General features: G+C 37.2%; 2 protein-coding genes across 2 annotated transcripts; one reads left to right on the plus strand and one right to left on the minus strand.

Annotated features, from left to right (window-relative positions):
- The first annotated feature begins 14,728 nt into the window (after window positions 1-14,728).
- Window positions 14,729-15,599, plus strand: LOC121240120. Its single transcript, XM_041137589.1, has one exon. It carries the CDS (start codon window positions 14,869-14,871, stop codon window positions 15,409-15,411), a length of 543 nt encoding a protein of 180 aa, XP_040993523.1. The 5' UTR covers window positions 14,729-14,868; the 3' UTR covers window positions 15,412-15,599.
- A 5,516-nt stretch (window positions 15,600-21,115) lies between these two features.
- LOC121267460 (ethylene-responsive transcription factor RAP2-3) lies at window positions 21,116-22,555 on the minus strand. Its single transcript, XM_041171329.1, has 2 exons — window positions 22,279-22,555; window positions 21,116-21,924 (listed from the first exon to the last, which is right to left on the minus strand). The coding sequence occupies exons 1-2, from the start codon at window positions 22,463-22,465 to the stop codon at window positions 21,305-21,307; spliced, it is 807 nt and encodes a 268-aa protein (XP_041027263.1). The 5' UTR covers window positions 22,466-22,555; the 3' UTR covers window positions 21,116-21,304.
- Window positions 22,556-22,785: the final 230 nt, after the last annotated feature.

The raw sequence follows: 22,785 nt of genomic DNA on the forward strand, positions 1-22,785 counted from the left end.
GGGGCGACGGCAACCACATGGAGGGAGACACAAAGTCATCTTGGGAAGACAAAAGTCACTAGAAGTGACCTAGGGTTTCGGCTAGAGCAAGACACACATGCCTTTTTGCCACGTGGCAACCATGCACACTAGTAGGATTTCAAGAAAGATTAGGGTTTTTGTTTTTACCTTTGAGCCACCAAGTGTAATGTATCTAGACAATGAGAGAAGGGCAAAATTGGAAGGTGAGGAAAGAGAGGGTTGAGGGCTACACGCCACCCACACAAGGCAACCTTTGGATTTTTCTTGCAATCCCATCAAGGGGGAAAGGGAATAGTCTTTTTGCCAAATGGCATCCATGCAAAGGCTCTTAGATTTTCTAGAAGGAAGGAAAGCTCTCTATAAAAGGGCATAGCTGAAAGTTGGAGGCCTTTTTGCTCAAGTTTTCAACTATCCTTCTAAGGAATTTTCGGCACTCACCATTTCTCTCCAAGTTCTTACACTTTCTCACTACTTTCTCACCAACCAAACACCACTATTTCGAGAATCACAAGGACTTCTCCTACACCATTTGAGAGGGAGGAACACATGAGGAGGTAAGAACCATTTCTTCTTCTCTCTCTCTCTCTCTCTCTCTCTCTCACACACACACACACATGACCAAGAGGGAAAAACCACACTAAGTTTCAGATTTAGGGTTTTTCTCACATGTGTACATACTCTCACTTTAGAAACTAGGATTTTTTCTTCAAGAAGAGGAAGGACCTAAAAAATGTCTTTTATTTAAAACTCTTGAACACCGAGTGTAAAGGGATTGAAGGTCACGGCCACCATTTAGAAGAAGGTTAGGGTTTCTCATGGAAAAGCATTTTCGAAAACCCTAGATGCACATACACTACCACTCTTATTTCGATATTAGGGTTTCTCGTTGTTTTCTAATATATCTTGCATGTATTTTTCAAATTTTGCAAAGTTTATACTTCGGATTTTTGTTAAGTAAACTTCCAACTTACTTTGGATGGCACTTTTATATATTTTGTGAACTTTGTTTGTTTTTCATTGATCAAATCTTGTTATATTGTGGTATGTATATTCGGTCTTGATATGAATATGAGATGCCATATTTTTATGATGGTTTGATGAAGTTTATTTCAAAAATCCCATGATTAGGGTTTCAGTTTTGACATGTAAATATGCCATTCATGTTTGTTTTGATATATGGACTTGTAAAAGCAAGAGACTATGTGTTGTGATCATGTAAATTCATGATTGGAGGACTTGGATGTTTTGGCCAAGGCCATAATAAGGGAATCTGAATCTGTTTTAGGTTTGGTTGAGTGTGATTCAAGTACGTTTACACGTATTCATCATATGATTGCATGTTCTAATGTTTTCAAGCCATATTGTGAGATGTACATTGTGAATTAGGTCATACATGTTTCGGGTTGTTGATATTATGACTTAGTTGCCTCAATCAAGTAGATCGTTGGTTGATGAGGTAACTAGCAGAGAACACACGGTGCTTAGGGGAGCCATGAGGTATCCATTCATATGAATCATGAAATGATTAAGGCATTTGAGCTCCATGTTATGTTATGTTATGTTATAATATGCAATGATATGTTATGACATGCCATGATATGTTATGATATAACATGATGTGCTACGATGTGATATGATCACAATATGAAAATGTTACGAAATGATAAGAATGACATGATATGTTATGATATGAGAAGTATGGCATGATATGACAAGAAAAAGATCCTGAGCTCAAATGATATGACGGAGTGCTAAGAAGTCTAAAAGATGAAAATATGTTTTATGAAAAGTCTATGTTGCATATGTCAAAGTTTTTATGTCAAGTTCATGTCCATGCATTCATTTATTCATTTATGGATTGCTATTATTAATGGTTTACTTGTATATGTTTGTGATAATCTGTTGTATGTTGACTGCTTACTTGCTGAGATTTCTTGAAATCTCATTGTGGTAGTTTCGACTACCATTTCACACCCAGAATGGTAGAAGTTGTGATAGGTGTTCCAGACCCTATAGAATCATGAACTTAGAAGACTCGATGATAGAGGACGAGTATATCGTGGAGGCTCGTCATAACTTTACAGCAGATGTTTTGAAGCCCAAGGCCTCGCTTATGAGAGAAATATTAGTTAGCATTAGTGATACCAAGATTGATGCTACTATCACCAGTCCATCGACGAATTTGAAATTTTGGTGGAACATGGACTGGTTGTCGACTTTTCTCAAGAGGGCCTCTTAGTTTGCGGCTTACGCAAAGGAAATAACAAAGGATTTAGGTCTACTGACACTCGAGCCTCCGAAGTCACAAGGGATCTATTGGTGTTTAAATCCGAATGAGGCCATGGTGATGATGAAAATGGGAACCTAAGACCTTTCGAAAGATAAGACAATGACTTAGTATTTTGTGAAATAATATTTTGATGGCCCCTGTGTTTTGGGAAATGGTTTTGAAAACAATTATCTATTTTGAAGAAAGTACAATTAAGGAAGTTTCAAACTTTTGAGATTTTACATTCAATACTGTGTTTATTTATTGCTACCATCCTTAAGTAGTTAAAAGAATTATCTGCTGTGAATTACTGTATACTGCTAGATTATAAGTGCATTGCATCTTAACTGTCATGTATGAGGGATATGTAGCCTTGAGTTACATATTCCGACGCTTCAGTCACCATCCAATCCCAAGCGGGGGCTAGAGGCGTCACAGGTAATTCATTTGGTTGCATAGGGACATGTGGTGACAAACTTGTTCTGGTGGTGGTTTCAATGTTTCATGCATGCATGTTGGTTATAAGAAAGAGTCTACAGTGTTGCCTTCTTGCACCATTTCTTTCCTTCCCTTTGTTGGTGTAAGAATCTTGAGGAGGTGGGAAGTTATCAGAAATAGGAGAAAGCCTTTGGTTAATATTTTCTGGTCTTTGGTTGGGGAGGTTATCGGCTCTCATCCAAGGTCTGAAGTTTGGGACGTCTGGGGTTCCTAAGGAGTGTGTACACTGGTTTTGTGTATATCCCAGCCTACCACATGTATAACAAAAGTCTAAGAGGCACTCATATTTGAAGGATATTTTTGCTGGTGTTTGTTTAGGCCTAGGAAGATGGAAGCCTTTTTGACGTGGATTGGATGTTTAGAGTTGGATTATGATTCTCAAGAATTTTTTTCGTGCCACTCCAAAGTATGATGAATTGTCCACACAAAATGTATAGTCTATTTCTAGAATGGATCCTAGCCTTATACTGATTACTGTGACATTATTAAAGTTCATCAATTCCAGGGGCAGCCTATGGATTTGAACCCAGAAGATGGTATGGTCTAATTCTTTTTCAGAAAGAGACTAACCCAGTAGCTAGTGTTGCAAGGTCATGTGGAAGCCTTAGAAATTCCATGGGCTATTGGAAATGATCTTTTCTTTGTCATTTGCTGATGGGAATGTGAAAAGGAATGTGTTCCTTTCTAGAGGTTATATGGTCATGCCAATGACAAAGTTCCAAATGGCTTTAATGGTGGTGTGAAATGTAAATCTGTTTAATGGACGATTGGAGATGAGGCGACCTACCAGGGTGAGGTTCGCTATTTTGGTGGCTGCTTCAATTGCTAGATTGAGCTGTAGATCGTTCCATGTGTGGAAGTGGAAGAATATCCGAAGGTACAATCATAAAGACAGGGGTTGTATTGAATGCAAATGACATCGTGAGCACAATGTGGTAGAAAATGAATTTGACAAAGGTATGCGGATTTGGCAACATATAGCTTATAAGATACACCTTGTGGCCTTGTACCAACAGTTCAAGATGTGGAACTTGCGTTAGAATTAGAAACCCCGTTTGGATTGAGAAGCGATCTCAACTCATCTTATCTCATATTTATAATTTTCTCAAATTTCAACACAAAATATAATAAACAATTCAGTTTTTCAAATTCCAAAACAAAAATAATATTAAAAGATAATATTGTAACAATATTTTATTCAACTTTCAACTTTCATTTCAACTCATCTCATCTCAACTCACTATCCAAAAGGCACCTAAGAATTACTTTTTCCAGGAAATTATTTTTCTTCTGTATTCTACTCTGAATATTTCAATCCTATGTCCAGGAAAAAAAATAAAATAAAAAAGGGCAACAAAAGAAACCCATAGAAGTACATGTATACAAGTTTAGCATCTTGGATTATACAGCAACAGAGTTGTATATAATAAATTTTAATATGCAGTGGAAAAAACCATGGATAGGTCAAATTTCCAGCACTCTCTACAACATTGATTTGCTACAAAACCAGATAATTACTCCCCCCACCTCCCCATATCTCTAATATAGGACCACTACTTTGTATTTTTGTAATCAACACATTCTTCACATGACTCATTTTTTCAGGAAAAAAACATTGTTTGGGTCTAATATTTTATAAACCAATGAACACAACTTCAAACCAACGAAGCAATGCAAGCTTTTTATCAAATGAAGCATTACATGGGCCATCTTCCTCATCACCATTCACTGCTTTTCCAACATATGGATTCTTTAAAATTTCATTGTTGTAAAGAGATTTTCCCCACTTCACAAAGCCCACTGGGCCTCGGCTCAATACCCGGCTCAAGGGCCACACGGATCGCGTAGGGGGCAAAGCAGCTAACAGGAAAAGGAGTCGAGTAATCGATAAGACAGGTTAGCCTGACAGCCCACGGCCGAGGTCAAAATCTAGAGACTTGCACAGAGCACAGCGAAAAATGCGAAAGGCCCTCGATCCATCGATATCATACCATCTACGACTCACAATGGATGAATGCAAAGCCAGGAAACCACATTGCATTAATGGCGCCACTACCGAGCTACACACCACATTTATGGTGTCGTCACAGAGCCATGTCGCATTAAAGGACCCTAACAGCAGATACAACAGAGGAGGCACGGACTCTATTGAGACAAAGACGATCTTCACCTCCCCCAACCTAGGGTATAAATAGCAAACTCCAGGTATGAGAAAGCTCTCTAATCCCTAAACTCTTTCACTTATTTACAAACTTCCAAGAATATTTACTAACTTTGGCATTGGAGACTCCCCAGCCCCCAGGCCTCCCTCTCCTAGTTACCTTCTCTCCGATCTTTTGCAGGCTCATTTCGAAAGACTTGAGTTGTCGGAGCCTAGCCCAAAAGTATGCGAAACATAACGTTAACAGTAGCGCCATCTGTGGGATCCTTTTTTGGGTCTTACGTGTACTTCGCGGGGAGCAACGGGATGGGATGAGCCAAAGGTTGTCTCATTCCTCCCGCTAAGGAGACCGGGTTTAGCCCCAACGCTACCCGAATACTTAGCCCAACCCCTACTGCCGAAGGAGTGGACTAACCACATTGCTGTCCGAATTACCCCTCTAGGAGAGAAAGAGGCAGTTTGGCAAGAGGCATTCTGACCTCTACCAAACAGAGAGCGGGCCGAGTCCATGGACATCTCGAATAATGAAGTGAAAGACACAGACATCATCGACACACACGTCAGCAGCACAAGCAGCAATGGTGAGGTAGAAAACAACAAGCACTATACAACATTGACTGAAGAACCCAGGTTTATGACGTTAACTTCTGCGACCAAAAGCAAAATAATGATAACATTCTTGTTTCTCGAATAGGATGAATGTAGAGCGCTAATGGAGAAAGATGGATAGAGTTCCAAACTACCAGGACTACTTACCTCCCTGCAGACCAAGGAGGCAAGTCGAGCCCAAGGCCGTCTTGACTCCCTGTGGCGGAGAACGAGATCAGCCCCATGGCTACCCGAAGAACAAATCTACACTAATGGAGAAAGACAGATATAGCTCCAAACTGTTCAGACTACTTATCTCATCAAGAACCAAGGAGGCAAGCCAAGCCCAAGGCCGTCTTGACTTCCCATGGCAAAGAGCGGAATCAACCACACGGCCACCCAAATAACAAATCTACACTAGTGGAGAAAGACAGATACAACTCCAAACTTCCCGGACTACTTACCTTCCCGAGGATCAAGGAGGCAAGCTGAGCCCAAGGCCGTCTTGACTCCCTGCGGTGGAGAGCGGGATCAACCCACGGCTACCTAAAGAACAAATCTATGATAAAGGAAAATGTGAAGAATGGCTGCCTTGTCAAACAAGGTCACTAAGGCCCTAAGAGAGCCACATGACAAAGGTCGACGAAAGGGATTCGAGCAGGTAAACCGCTGGCTGGCGGGATCATCGGATATAGGCTGGGCACTGGCGGGGTGGACCACCAAAGCCATGTGTGGCGAATCCTCGTAGCCAAGCGCCCCCCGTCCCCAAGTTGACCAACAAAAAAAAAAAGAGAAAGAACAGCAGAAAAGGGATGCACAAAGGATATAGCTAGGTATCGTCAACAAAAGGTAATATCATTAATCATTGAAAGTTTCAACATAAAGCCGCAGAGCTATAAGGAACAAGTTACAACATAAAGTCGTAGAGCTAGAAGAAACAAGTTACAACATAAAGCCGTAGAGCTACAAGGAGTAAGTTACAACATAAAGTCACAGAGTTACAAGGAACAAGTTACTACGCAAGGCGACTTGTCACAATCGAGCTCAACCAAATCATGTTCCATGAAAGTGGCAGATAGAGATCTCCATCATTATGATGTGTCAATAACGCCCAAACTTACTTCTAAAAAATAAACAGGGATGTAATGAGACAACTAATTGAGTCGTACAATGACCACAATCGCTCAGGAGCCGCTTGAAACCACTCGCCAACCTAGGAGAGGTATGAAAGGAAGGAATGGCCTCAAAGGGGAGCTCAATAAGCAAAATGGTGAGAACGAGAGGAGCACAATAAGCAAAAGGGCGACAACGAGAAGAGGGAGCACAGAGACAACAACAGCAGAGAAAGGGCAAGGAGATCTTCCCAGAAAAGGCTGCGGAGGCTTGGGACAATAACAACATAGAAGAGCAAGAAGATCTGCCCAAAATTTCCACCCTTAGCGAGCAAGGTCGTTCCTCGCCGGGTCATCACCAAGACCGCTCGGAACTAGACCCTTCATGAGAAGAGCACCCTGCTTTAGAGACTCCTGATGTGGAGGAAAATTCCCTATATTGATGAACCTGAGGTCGCGTTGGGGGTTCTAAAGAATGTGAGCACCACCAGAGGATCCAACATGTCCAGAAGGGCATGAAGATTTCTTCGAAGCCATGAGAGATCGAAAGAAAATTAAAGAGATTTCAGGAGAAAACTAAAGGAAAACAAAGGAAAAAATGACTCAAGTAGCAAGCAAGGAACGTAGGAAACTAAGCAAAAGGAAGAATGAGTGTAATGAGCTTTCACAAGGGAGAAAGGGTCCTTATATAGGCGGGGTTGATGTTTGAACTCCCGAGGCAACATAACTCCACGTGTCCCCCAAAGTACCAGAATCCCTCGATCATCGTAACTTCTGCAGAGTATATCTGCTGATACAATGTGCGAAATAAATGGCTACCTAACACGAAGTTATGATGCAAGAACCAAAAGGATGCTATTCAATGTGAAGTGTAACTGACACAATATTGCCACATAAGTGGGTGGCCAACCATTGCTCGGCTCACAGCAAAGAATGTCGTGTAGTCTTGCAGAGCAAAAGTTGAAGGAATAAAGGAGAAATTCCCCTTAGACCTGTAAGGGAATTTTCCCCACTTCACAAAGCCCACTAGGCCTTGGCCCAATACCCAGCTCAAGGGCCAACAAGACTACGTAGGGGCAAAGAATCTACCAGGAAAATGAGTTGAGTAATCAATAAAACAGGTTAGCCTGACAGCCCACAGTCGCGGTCAGAACCTAAAGACTTGCAAAGAGCACAACAGAAAATGCAAAAAGCCCTCGATCCATCGATATCAGTAGGGGTGTTCATCCGGGTTCCCACCCGGACCAGAACCTGGGTTTCAAACCCGGACCGGGTTGGTCTGGGTCAGACTCGGGCCAGAACCCGGATGGATCCGATTTTTTGAAATCCGAAAATCCGGGTTCCGGGTTGTAACCGTTTTTTTTTTTTTTTCATGTAAAGGGTTTAGAAACATAATTTTTTTTTTTTTTTTATAAAAGCCAATAATTAAAATGTTAAAAAGCATAATTCTTCTATATTTATTAAAAAAAATTTTAAAAAGTGTTGAAAATCATAATTTTTTATAAAAGCATATATTTATGAAAAACGTTTCTAAGTCGTCATTAAAAAGCATAATACTAACATTTTCCAGAATAATAAAAATATATAAAAATGAAAAACTAAAATGCATGCAATCCACTACATATTTCACTATTTTGTTATTTACACATTACATTACATTGCAAAATACAAAACTACAATATATGAATTACAAAATAATTCCAGCAAGTAGTAACTTCAAGTGATCTGACTACCTATTACATTATTTGTTATTTAATCTCAAACCAAATAGCAACTTCAAGTGATTGGATTGAGAGATCCTGCAAAAACAAAAAATTTCAAGTCAAAAAGTGTTCAGGAATGAAAGAAATATTTCATTCCATCTACCTTGTAGTCATCATGCTTCTCAAAGAACATTTTCCACAAAAATGAGCAGAAACCTACCCTTTGACAAATAGGTTGCACCGGTTCTTTTATCAAGCCAAACAATGCAGTACAAAATGATAAAAATCAAGTATATGGGTAACAACAGAGATGCAAATATGTAATGGCACTTATCCAAATCTCACATGATCCACCAAGTAGTATAATGTAATATTATTGTATTGGGCAATCACAAATAATTTATTAAGAAAATATATAGCCTATATGATTATGATAAGATGGATGAGTGGTGATACAAGGAATATGCAACATTTAATAAGATCATAAAACAATCGAATAAAAGATGATAGATCCATGTTGAAGACCTATAACATGGCCATCACATGATATTATACAGATAACAACATTTTACTAAACTCTGTTATAATCTACTTTGCTTCTCCATTCTTTAAGATAATCTACAAAGCATACCTTTGTACAGTAGCTAACTGCTAAATATTGATGTGATCGATTCTCCAAGTTGTTCCCAATTACATGTCTTCTTGAATCTTCTTGAAAATTTTAATTTGACCAACTCTTGTTACCCTAAAACATAGAATAGTGATTTGGTTGGATCTAGAGAGTACAGACTACAAGGAGCTTCTACTGGCATGGAACATGCCGACAGATCATAACAAAACAATACATTTTAAATAAAATCTGTTATCATGATTGGAAGAGTTATCATGATTTTAAATAAAAGTACATACGAGTTTCGTATCAAATCTGTTATAAGAAAACTTATGCCCACGATCTAGATCTCACAAACCCAGATCCAGATATTATTAGGAGACTCTTGTTATGGATATTTTCACTCCTCTCCCTTCTAGGTCTCACAAATCTAGAACTAACCCATAAAAACACTATACAAAGATTACTTCATTCAAACATTCATATCAAAATAAACCCAAAAACAATAGCGAGAACAAAAACCCAGTCGCAGAAATCAAGCCAAGACTAGAAAAAAAATAGCAGATCTAGCAAAACAACAACATATAACAGACCCAAATAAATAAATAAACCCCACATTTAAAAACAAACCCTAATCCTATCCCACATGCTTACAGATCTAAAACACTGTAAAAAAAAAAATCAGATTCAGAAGTGTAAATACGAACCTTCGGTTTGTCAAGAACTAACACAGAGAATATAATTTGGTTTTTGTCAAGTAGAAGACGACGGCCACGAGGAACAGATCTTCGATCGGCAGAGGAAGAGTGACAAGAGGTAGGGTTTTAGCACGAGAGAGAAAGAGAGAGAGAAGAAGACGACGGAGCCACAAGTGAGAAACAGAAACTCGAAAAGAATAGAGAGTGAGAGAGAGGGGACGGCGATGAGTCGATGACCTAAGGAAATTGAGAGAGAGTGACAACAGAGCGAAATCAAATGAAAATAGTGTACATAATCGTATAAATGCGGGTTCCGAATTTCCAATCTGGAACCCGCTTTAAACACCCGCATTCGGACCGTATAGGTCCGGGTTTTATAATCCAGATTTCGGGTATCCGGGTTCAGGACCGGGCCGGAAAAAAATCCGGCCCGGATGAACAGTCTTAGATATCAAACCATCTACGAATCACAAGGGATGAACACAAGGCCAGTAAACCACGCTGCATTAATGACGCCACTACCGAGCTACACACCACATTTATGGTGCCATCGTAGAGTCACGCTACATTAAAGGACCCGACAACAGATACAACAGAAGAGGCACGAACTCTGTTGAGACAAAGACGATCTTCACCTCCCCCAACCTAGTGTACAAATAGCAAGTTCCAGGTACAAGAAGACTCTCTAATTTCTAGACTCTTTCACTTGTTTACAACCTTCCAATAATATTTACTAACTTTGGCATCGAAGACTCCCTGTCCCCTAAGCTACCTTCTCCTAGTTACATTTTCTCCTATCTTTTGCAAGCTCATTTCGGAAGACCTGAGTTGTTGGAATTTGGTCTAAAAGTGCGAAACACGACGTTAACAATGGTCATTTACACATACAACAGTTTCTTCTTCTTTTTTCTTTCTTCAGATAAGAAAAAAAAAACAATTCCTCATGAGGAAAAAATAATCGATAAATTAACAAAGGGAAGATTTTGATACTAACTAGAAAACCAAAGGAGCAGAGGAAAAGTCCATAGCCCTCCTTTTTTTAGCCCCCTTTAATATCAATCAAGCAAAAAATTAAGGGAGAAGAAAAAGTACTAGATCGGTGCAAAAACATTATCCTCAGCGTCTTGGATAAATGCTGAGCAAGAAAAGAAATGCAGTGACTTGGTTAAATAAAAGTGTAAATAAAGCAATAACTAACTGCTATATAAAAGTGTAAAACCTTAGTTAAATACATGAATATGTCCTTAATTCGAGACTTCACGCTAAACAAAGCAATTTAAATATAGAAGCAACGGAGATTATATGAAAACGGCAAAAAAAAAAAAAAAACTAATTTACATTTACTTAGTTGTTCATGTTTTCTCATGCACGGATATATAATCTCCTTTTCTCGAAAATCAATCAAAGCCCAACAAATAATCGACCCACTAACAATAAACAGAAATATATAACGAAACCTATCGAAACAAAAAATCTATAAGCTCGGGCTATGGTTTCGCCAGATAAATGTTTGGTTGGATGACGTTGAACCTGCAAATTAAGTTCAACCCGACTTTATTCTAGTGGGCGGATCTGATCTCAAGAGTACTCTGATAAGATTAGTTAAAAGTTAAATTTATTAAATATTTAATTATTAAAAAATAAAATATACTCACAATAGATTAGTTAAATTTCAAATTTAAATATAGTGACTTTCAAAAATTTTTTTAAAATTTAAAAGTTACTGTACGTACATCAAATACGTATTTTATTAATTATTTTTCACATTCTTTCTATCACATATTTTATCACAATTGATATATTAATTTGAGTTAGTGATATATTAATTTAATAAGAATATGATTATTAATTAATATATAATAAGTAGAATAGTAAAATATGATAAAATAAAATAAATTAATAATTAAAAAATTAAATATTTTTAAAATTATTAGTTATTCATTACAATATAATAAATAAATATATAATATAATATAAAGATTTGATATGAATAACTAAAATTAAATTCATCTTATATTATTTTATTATTATATAGTAAAAAAATCACTATTCTAATATAAAAATTTATATAAATAAAATAATCAAAAATTAAATTTTTCTTACATTCATTCAAAATGTTCTTTTAACTTTAATTAATTCAACAAGAGTGCCCTTAATTTGCACAGGACTATATAAATGAGTTCTTCTCCGTACAGGCGAGTTGGCGGACGACATTGCGCACCAACCTAACGTGGCAGAACGCATCAGCACTAGCCAAACAAGCTTTTGAAGTCTCTCTCTCTTTCTCTCTCTCTCTACATTTTCACTTCAGTTCGGCGTTCGAATCTATGTAGGATTCTTTTACCACCCACAAACATCATAACAAACAAAAGTGTCTATGTTTATTTCGCTCTCCATTTTCACTTCAATTTTTTTTTTTCGAAACTATCAATCTCCTTGAGCCCTCATCAGCCTTTCCGTAATGGCTGTCTGTCGAGAACATCGGGAGCCATTATCAATTGTCTCCAATGAGTAGGTTTGTTGAGCATGATCAGCCAAAGTTCTTGCTGGAGTTCTTTAGCCCATTATCGTAATATATTAATTTAATAAGAATATGATTATTAATTAATATCGTGATGGGTTATGTTAAAAATTGTTAAAAACAGAAAGTGAAGATGAGAGGAAACTGATTTGAAAAGAAACTGATTTTCATTAATTAACTTTGGATCATACAAAGGTCATATATATACATTACAAAAAGCAGAAAAAGCTACTGTAAAACTAACTTTTAATTATCTACACAATTACAAGTATCAATTCAGAATTTTAATGGACAGCATGGTAGAGGCAGCTCTATGCATCGTGTCCCTCATGCTTCTTTGTGTGCAGCCATGCATTTCCTTAGCTAAGGTTCTTCTTTTCAGTGCACCATCTCTTGTCTCATTTTTCCTGCTGCTGTTTTCTTTTTCTTTTCATATACTGCAACTGTTATCTTTTTCTTTCCAGCATGCTTTATCAGCTTTTTGTATCTCTTGAGTGCTGCAGTGTATTTCAGGTATGCTCTGGCTGCTGTCCTTGTGTAGAATTAGATTGCATTTCATTTTGTTAGATTGCATTCCGCAAGAGGGTGGGGCAGGGTGAAGGCGATGAAGCAAGATGGAATTAAGGTTTCAAAGGTGGCTGGATCGAGTTTTGTCCTTGCTTCCGATCAAATGTTTCAAAAGGAAAAAAATTGTCTATTTCTAAGGGGATGCAATTCCAATTTTAATGCACCGTTTCATTTGGCAATCTCCCGCTCGCATATTGCATCTTTTTCTCTCCAACCCATCCATTAAAACGCCACATTTCATTTTGAGTTTTGCTATTTACAAGCAAGTTTGCATACCAATCTTCGTACTAATGTTGTTACCTTCATATTCTAAATTCAAATTAGCACTGTTTTCAATAAAATCTACTTTATGACCAATCATATTGAATGGGTGCACGTATTAGTACGCATAATCGCTTACAATTAGATTTTTCCTTTCATTTTTGAGTTGCCATGCTAGCTTGGAATTTGTCCGCAAGTTTGTTGACAAAATAGATTGAACATAGACTTTTTTTATAATAAAGTCTTCTTGCAAGCAATTTTACACACTAAACCGCACACCAATATTAAATATAAAGAATTTGTTTAATGAAATAATGCAAATTGAAGACAAAAATAATTTTCGTGAGACAGAGAATCTTATTTTTCTTTTAAAAAAAATTTCTTTCATTTTTTTATAATAAAAAAAATTATATGAGTATTAATACGCAATTTGATGCGTCAAATTGCTTGTACCTAGCAAGTCTCATATATTAATTTGTAAAAGTAATTCAGGTTTTTTTTTGGTAAAGGGTTTGAAACAATTTTTTCAGCTGGTCCATGAACAACTGGACTTCGAGCTCATCATGGCTCCCCCTTGGGCCCTAACCCCTTCATTGACAACAGGCCCACGTACTCCTATCATACAGACTGAGTAATTAGTTATAGAGAAATGATTATTGCAATCGTGAGTATATAAACGTCGTGCAATCATTTAATAGTGGACTTTACTTTTTTTCAAAGTAACTGCACGACGCTTGCGCACTCCATGACTACATGTAACATTACTCTTAGTTTTACTGGTTTAGTGATCGTGCTCGTTGAACATTTTTTGTGAGGTTTGACTAGGGGTGTAAGAAAAAATCCAAAAATCGATTGAACCGAATCAGTTTGTAATCAGTTCGGTGCAGTACCAGTTCTTAGAAATGAAAACCGATCCTAAACCAGTGTGATACCGATTTTCATATTTTGAAAACTGGTTTAAACCGAACCGGACCGGTACATATATATATTTTTAATTTTTTATATTATATATAATTTTTATATTATTATTATATATTATAAGTTACATTTCTAATTAATATAATATGCAATTTTAATCTTATTATGCAAGTTTATTAAGTTTATTAATATATTAGAATAATTAGACACTAATTATACTATTTTAATCTTATTATTCAAATTTATTAATTTTACTAATAAGTTAGACACTACTTATATTATACTATTATAATTGAACATTAAAGAATTAGTAATTGTTAATAATAAATACTAAATTCTCACAATTAAGTTTAGTATTAAAAAAATTATAATATCAAACATATAAATGATAAATAGGAAATCCGGACCAAAATTAGAAAAATCAAAAATTCCTATTTTAGTGATAAACCTGGATTCTTAAATTTCTAATTTATGGATTTGGTTTCAAAATTTCTCTAAAATTAGACCAAACTGGAAGGCTAATCCCTAATTTGACCCCTAGCTGGTGAATCTCGAAATTTTGACATTACGCGTCATTGTCTTACGTGAGCCGCCTCTAGTGGGAATTGATTATTGAGTATATAAATTAGTTCTGTTCATGGCTGATCCGTAGCACACCCTATGTGTTATAAAAGAAGTGGATTTGGATAAGAGAGAAGTAGAATTTATTGAGAGTGTTTTTAATCATTTTATCGTGATGTATTTTGGATAATCCTAAACAGTAGATTGATGCCAATATTTTTTGATAAATTATATTATCGCATTTGCGTTGGCAATCTGTATTCCCGACGTGGCTTTCTCATTTCATTTTCCCTCTCGGGAAAATAAATTCCAAACCCTTGCTCTCTCTTTTCCAACCGATTCCCAATTTCTCATTTCTCGGGTGCGAGGACTTCACGAGCATGGACATCTCTCTCATCGCTGAGACGGTTAATGTGGCCACCGCGCAAGGCCTAGTCTTCGCCAAATCCATTCTTCGTCGTCATTGCCTCGCCTCCCACAACAACAACCTCTCAATCTCTGCCGTGCTTTTCGCGGTCGGCGCTCTAGCTCCTCCGACGGTCAGATCCCATTACTCTCGAACTGGTGCCCGGACGTTCCTCCGAAAAAAATGCCGCACGAGAAGGAGATCCTTCAGCGGCGAGGACTCCGAGGACGGTGAAGACGACGGTTTTTTTGGCGACGGTGGAGATGGTCCATTCGGCGGAGGCGGTGGCGGTGGTGGCAGAGGGTGGAATTTTGACGGATTCGGAGGACTTAATTGGGATGGGTCGCCGTCACCGCCCTCTGACCCCGCTTTCGATTTTGTTTACGAGGTCATCTGCTGGATTGCGCTCTCGAATTGCGTGCACTTCGCGTTCAAGAGGATCGTTCAGATTCTGGCGGATGGGATTGGAGATGCTGAGAGAGAGAAGGTGCCGATGAGGTTGACATCGGTTTGCTAATACGGTACCGTTATCTACTCAATGCTCGGCATACAAATGAGGGATTATTCGGAAGTAGTTTCTGAATTTGACTTGGGGGGAGGGGTGGCTTCTGAACTTTCTGATAAGATTTGTATATATTGTATATATTGCACATAATCTCATTGACCTATAAATTGGTTAATAAAAATTGATATAATTTATTGGTATGATTGATTTCGAGAACTTTAATTTGCTGATTGATCATTCACCCAGTTGTGTGTCACATTCAAGTGGTAAAGGAATTGGTCGCGGTGATATGCTTCCCCAGGTCCAAGATTCAAATTTTCTTAAATGCAAATAATTTCTAGGCGCTGTCAGTGTAGGGAAACTTCCCTTGAATTACCTAAGATGCTGCTGGATACTCCTTATCGAGGGTCTGTCCACCTCTGGGATTAATCGGAACTTTTTGTTCTTGGACACCCGGTGCTGATAAAAAGTGTTTCACGAACTGACTTTTTTTTCCTTTCTCTTAGCCAAGTATTTGTAACGAATTGGAGGTCTAGTTAACCCGGGAACATTGAACTTTGTGGCAATTTGCATGACTGAATATTAAATTACTTACTGCACAATGCGCTTTTGTAAGGGGAAAACTGATTTTTAGAGCTTTGTGGTAATCCATAGATCAAGAGATGGAAATAGGTGGTTATAATTTTTCTGTTGTGACTCGAGCACAAGTATTTGGCTAGGTGATGCCTAGTGCAGCTCTTTCACCTCCTAGGCTGGTGGCTTTAAACTTATGTTGTCTGCTAAACTAGTTTGTTTGAATATTTTAACATTGATTTTTTTATAATAGTAGTTTTGATTAGTTTTATGATGATGGGCACTGCTATCTGAAGCCTCCTTGTTGATGTAGTGTCTTTTTAATAGAACGTTTTGATAGAATTGCTCCAACAAGTTTTATGATAAGTCTTCATTGCCATAGGAAGTCCCTTGTGGGTAGTAGAATGGTTTTAATACTGGCCTCTTATGGATCTGAACAGCATATGCAGTCTATTACTAGTGTGGGTGCCTTGATAAGAAAGTCCATAGAAATAGCTATCAAATTGTCTTGACAAATAGTACGATGCCAGTGTAGACCTAAAGAGGTTGAATCAGGCATTTATATATTTTTGATACGGAGTTTATGCCTTGCATGGTAGGTCGAGAAGTGTTCTAGTTTCTTCAGGGAGGCTAAACACGTCAATGCAACTTTGGGATGTGCATTTGTTGCTACTGATTGCTGAGATGCCCAAACTGTTCTAATAGCAAAACCCCGTGGGTTAGTTTTTTTTGTTACAATGATAGAGGATTTAGCTGCTTTTCTTTGGGTTACATGTTGCTTTCTGTGAAATTGCGGGATGCCTATAATTGTTATCCTGGTGGAGTTTTCAAATTCTGGGATCTTAATCTTTGACCACGGACATTTCGCTTGCTTGTTTTCCCCCACGAGCCAGATATACCATATGTTTTATCGGCTTGTTATCTGAATGAGGGTGTGACTACAGGGGTATCCATTTTGTTTTGTAAGGTGCTAGGCTGAAAGATTTGGTTAGCATTCATTCATAGATTGGTCTGTGAAAATTTTCTGGATATGTTAACTGTTGTCTGTTTTAGCTGACAGCGTTTGTGAAAGTGATATACGACCTTATGGTCAAGCAATCACATGCTTTTTTTACGGAAAGGATTTTATAAAGTGTGTAAATTAAGTCTGATATGTGGAGATAATCATGTCATACTGTGCTTTAGATGAGTAATGTTACTCATTATCTCAACTTCCATCATCCTTTCATCATTCTATGATGTGGTAGTAGTTGATTGAAAATTATTTATTACATTTCACTTATGAACCTATTATCTAATGTCATATCATGGAATGATAACAGGATGATGAGAGTTGGGATGATGAATAAATTTTTTCGCCTTAGATAACGTAGGATTATGACTAGGTTTAGGTGGTTTTGTTTAAAACTGTGGACAAACCTCATTGGTATTTTTATTGACTTGGAATCAGATGTGTCTCAATCAACAGGAATATAGCCTTGAATATATTGGGATCGAATTCTCAAGGCTATCATTGATTGGAAACCACAAATTGTCATAGAGACGGCTTAGAGGTTCATTGCATACATATATATATATATATATATATATATATATATATATATATATTTTTTTTTTTTTTATGTCAGGAAGCTCTCTAAGGTAGGGCAGTTCGGACTCACTCCTGTAAAGTAAATTCCGGTCTCATGCACTGCACTCTCAGAAGATTCTTTATACAGAACTGGTTAAATTCTTGCTTTTTCACAAGGGGGTATGATCCCAAAAGATTATTTGTACTTATGAGGTATTGAACTTTAGACTTTGAAAGGAGTGATATCTCAAGATCAAGGTCTTCACCATTTAGGCCAACCCCTTGGGCTTCATGTAGATGTGCATATGTATATGTTGTTCCATATTAGATCATCTATAGGAGTGAACTTTTTTGTTTTTTTTTTTCTCAATGAAGTATCTTTTTGATCTGTCGTTTCCAAAAAGACACAAATACATATTTTGAAATAGATAATTGCATATTGGTGCTTAACTATTGTTATAGATTGGTTACCAAAAAGTACCTAAATCTCAAGGAGAAATAGGGTCCCACTTGGGGGCCTACAAGATGCAACAAAGTCTGACCCAAGTTATGTTCCAAATCCAGCTTGTTTATGACTGTTCTGAAAATCAGCTGACATGTACCTAACTTTTTGTGACCTGATATACGAAATTTTAGCTTCCAATGATTGGATTTCAATTACTCGAAAATTAAGGAGACTCTATTGATTACTCTGTAATGATGGTATTTATGTATGTATCCTAATGTCATGTCCCACTCAGATTCGTGTGACGTTTGGTTTGCTCTGGTTCATGAATCTTTCTTTATGGATGCAAATTATTCAAATGTTTCGTCTCGTTGTCCCATCAAGCTTCTGCATATACAAACTGACCTGTCAATTTTATTTTTATTTTTTTGCATTTTAAATATATGCTATACGTGGTACTGGGTTTTTTGTCATCGTGATTACAATCTGAGAGAAGGCATGTTTGTTATATAATAGTGAGCAGTTGTGGCTTGCGGGGTGGTGCAGAAGTGACTCAATTTTGAGGAGCAAAGGAGCCCCATAGACACAGTGTGATAAGGAGTGGCCATTGGCATTAATGTTAGAGCCCTCAGCCCTGTGCTGGTTTGCAGTTGCATAACAAATTTATGGTAGTCGTCCTTGATGCATATTGTCAATCCTCTGATTCTTTGGAATATCAAAGACAATAAACAGGGTGAGGGATTTCATCAGATAAGGATTCATCTTAGAGAACCAACCATACGAGGTAGAGTGAGTTGGGAGTAAAATGCGACTCGTTTGCTGGATTTTCTTTGTAGGAGACTTACGTACGTTAATTCCACCTGTATATGCTTTAACATCAATTGAAGTTTAAAAAAGCTCAAGGTGGAAGAGAAAATGTTTAGGTATTTTGAGTTATTTGTTTCAGTGAATTCAATATATGATCACGTTCCATTTGAATTTGCAGGCTTTTCACGTCCAATAATGTCGACTCCACTCGATCCGGGGCAGTTGACAGATGGACTCATGTTCCCGTGTTTCATTTTCCCATCTGGTTTGCTGAGGCAGAGACATATCAATTTTCAACGTGTTGTGGTAAGTAATGACACATGCATGCTGCTATATTTGTTAATTTGGAGTCCGACAGCTATATTTATACGCCTCTGCTGTCCTGTTTCAACTGCTTGGGTTGAAAATATTAAATGAGGAACGTTGAACATTCTTCTTTGGATCTTCTTTCTTCATCTTCTTTTCCTTGGTCCAAAGCAGCAGTGGAAAGTGAAGATGTAGAGGTCAAACCATCAACATAAACTTGTTGTCGATTAGATGAGAAACGCGTAGACACTCCTTCTACAAATCAAGTTGGACCGAACTACGAACGTACGTAAAATTGGTTCATATTCTTTTATATAAGCAACCATTAAAATGAAACTTTCATTGCCATTTTATATAGGCACTCAACGATAGAAAGGAACGGCCCAACCGAGACACAGAGTAGTTGTTGAGACTGGATTTATCAAAAGATTGTGACATCCATTCCATTCTACTGAAATTGTCAATCAGACAAAATTCCGAAACAACCGTCAGGCCCGATCATGCAAGATTCTAATATTTATAAGAGAGAAGAGACATTAGTACTGACGTGTGACAGGAGATAATAAATATTTATGATGAAAAGTAGCGTTATTCAATATAAAAAGATGATAATTAAAATATTTATAAATAATATGTTGATCAAATAAAATTTTATTTGAATGTATATATGAATTATCTGATAAATCAGCAATTAATTAATTTATGATCATTTATTAAATTGAAAAATAATATACCATGACTATAATTAGGAACAGGAAGAAATTATATTTTACGTCATTAAATTGTCATTTTTCTATTTTTATTCTAAATTATCAGCATTGTTAATTCACACCATAAATTATCAAATTTTGATCGTAGACGAACTATGATCGTTGAAATTGTGTCATATTTTTTTATAATTTAAATTGTGAGATTAAAATTAAGGGTCAAAACGACCATTATTCAGTGCTCAAAATGAATTTATTCTTAGAAAAGGTAATCATATAAAAGTTTATTTCAAATACAAAACAAAGATGCATGCACTTTTTGGATAACGCTGCTCTTCCCACTAGTAGCTTTTGCTGGGACTACCATTCGATTTTTATTTTTAATTTTTAATTTTTAATTTAATGATTAAGTAAACATTTTTTTTAATAATATGAATTTTTTTTAAAAAAATATATGTAAAAAAATTAAAACGAACTAGCGCGCGGCGGCTGTAGAGCCACTAGCACTTTTTTATCTTATGTCACCGCGAGGGGCTACAAGGGTTGGTAGAGAAATAAAGCAACTCTGAGCTGAAAGAAGTGCCCGTGGCTGCCACCCTCCCTTCTTACAATATAAATATCTATATAATTAAATTATATTAAAAATTTATAATATATAAAGAATAATATAAAAAGAGTAATAATCAATACAAATTTTAAATATATAAATCTTACGCAAATCACGATTCTTTCAAAAAGTTTAACGTTTCAAAGAGATTAACGTTTTATTTCGAAATGAAATATTTTGTTAAAAATTAAATAAAATATTATTATAATATTATTTTTTAATATTATTTTTATTATAAAATTTAAATAAATTAAATTATTTATTATATTTTATAAAAATTTAAAAAAATTATACTGATTAAATAAAATAAGATAAAATAATTTAATTTTGTGTAATTAAATCAATCCTAAATTTCACTATAAATTGTATAAACAAAATCATTTTTTTTTATAAAAGATTTATATGTTAAATATTTGCACCTCTTGTTACTCATAAATAAATTATTTTCATTGCACAACATTTTATAAACATAATATCTTTATGATGTGATGATAAAATATACTAGGAAAATAAAATTAAAAATTAACGAGATAAAAGTGTATTACCAATATAATAAGTCAAGATTATAATATAAAACTAAAAGAAGAGTGATTATTTATTAGGAAAAAAAAAACAACCGAGAGGATGAGATACATGCACCGACAACAGATCACGGGGATAATCCAGGGTTTTGAAACAAAGGCAGATGAGGACAAGGACGATGACATTGCAAACACACGCTACGATTTATTTAAGGTATTTACGGCACCGACCGAGAGAGTTGGGACAAACATAAGAGCATAGAACACGTACGTATGGCAGGTGTAGCCATTCAAATTTAAACCCTAGCATAAAAAGATTACAGACTCCCAGACATAACTCTCAGTTCATCTTCTATTTTTGTTAAGGCCCTAATACACGAGCTGACGATGTTGCTGGTGATGTGTTACTAGGTCGTCCAGTAGCCAAAGGTCCACCGCGTCGAACTCACCGCCTCCACTATCCAGACTCGGCTGCTCTGGCTCCAATCCCAAGAACGATTCCAAGCTCGAGAATTGCTCTTTCAGCTCGAACTCATTCGCCCCCTCGCTCTTGCAATAAATCTCCTTCTGATATGGGTATCCCATATATGCCGGCGGTGGCGTTGGCAGCGGCGGCGGAAGCGGCGGCGGAAGCGGCGGCTCCTTATTCAGCAAAGTAGTCTGAGTCGACTCACGAACGACGCACCTCTTCTTAGCTGGCGGCGGCGCAACTGGTGGAGCCGGAGAGGGTTGGTGTAGCTTGGCAAAGTTGAGCTTGGCTTTGTCGCCTCGGATTCGCTTGGCGGCTTCGTCGTAAGCACGGGCCGCCTCTTCGGCGGTGTTGTAGGTACCGAGCCAGACTCGGACGCCTTTGTGTGGGTCTCTAATCTCGGCCGCCCATTTGCCCCATGGCCTCTGCCTGATTCCTCTGTACACGTTCTTCCGAGTTCTCTGACACTTCTTTTCCTTTTCTGCAAGTTGGTTTGTTTTCTGAGCCTTATCACGCCTCACTGTAATACCCACAAAAATAAAAATAAAAAACCATTGTATTTCGATGAGAACTACTCTAGTGTTACAAAAATAAACCTGTGAACCAGCAAAAAATCATAAATTTACAAAATAAAATATATACCGAAATCTGCTATCACATCAATCATGCCAAGCAAAATAAATATAAGAAAAAAGAGTTATAAAAAAAAAAAAACCGAGAAAAAATAAAATACCCAGATACCTACTTCAAGTATAAGGCCAAGGTCACAAGGATTGAGTAAAAAATAAAAAAATAAAAAAAGAAAGAAAGAAAGAAAGGTAGAAGGCCACAAAGTTTGTGAATTCTAGACGAGACTCAGATACAAGGAATTTACCTTTGCGAATCTGCTTGGTCTTTTGAGGCAACCTGTGAGCAAATTGGTTAGCGAAATCTTTGGTAATTGAGTCATAGCCAAAGAGGTCGGAGATGGGGTCGAGCTCCGACCAGAGATCGTGAGCGGTGAGATTCCGGCTAACCGGCTTTATATCTACGAAATCGGAAATGATAGCACCCCCACACATGTTTTGTGCCGCTTATAACAGAGATCACTGTGACGAGTCTCGTAGAAGGCAGGTCTGCAGAACGTGTCTGGGAGAGACGAACAAACGGCTGTGTTGGGGTCTCCATTTATAGACTGACGGTAACAACTACTCGGCCCAGAAGCAGACAAACTTTCATTTACTTTTTCCTTAAATGGGCCTGCTTTTCCAGGCCCATTAATATGAAGGTAAAGTTGAAGAGAAACGTGTGGGGTTACAGATGGGATTGAATCGACAGCGACCGTACGATTTCTGGAAGATTGGTATTTATGGAAGCGAGGGAGCGAAGGTGTGGGGGGGCC

Source organism: Juglans microcarpa x Juglans regia, chromosome 1D (genome assembly GCF_004785595.1).
Source record: "Juglans microcarpa x Juglans regia isolate MS1-56 chromosome 1D, Jm3101_v1.0, whole genome shotgun sequence".
Taxonomy (NCBI): Eukaryota; Viridiplantae; Streptophyta; class Magnoliopsida; order Fagales; family Juglandaceae; genus Juglans; species Juglans microcarpa x Juglans regia.

What these genes read in the sequence shown, in the direction of transcription:
- LOC121240120 (XM_041137589.1), top strand. Translation starts at nt 14,869, where the DNA reads ATGGACATCTCTCTCATCGCTGAGACGGTTAATGTGGCCACCGCGCAA.
- LOC121267460 (XM_041171329.1), bottom strand. Translation starts at nt 22,465, where the DNA reads ATGTGTGGGGGTGCTATCATTTCCGATTTCGTAGATATAAAGCCGGTT. An exon ending in GACCAAGCAGATTCGCAAAG is followed by an intron (nt 21,925 to 22,278) that starts GTAAATTCCTTG and finishes TGGGTATTACAG; the next exon opens with TGAGGCGTGATAAGGCTCAG.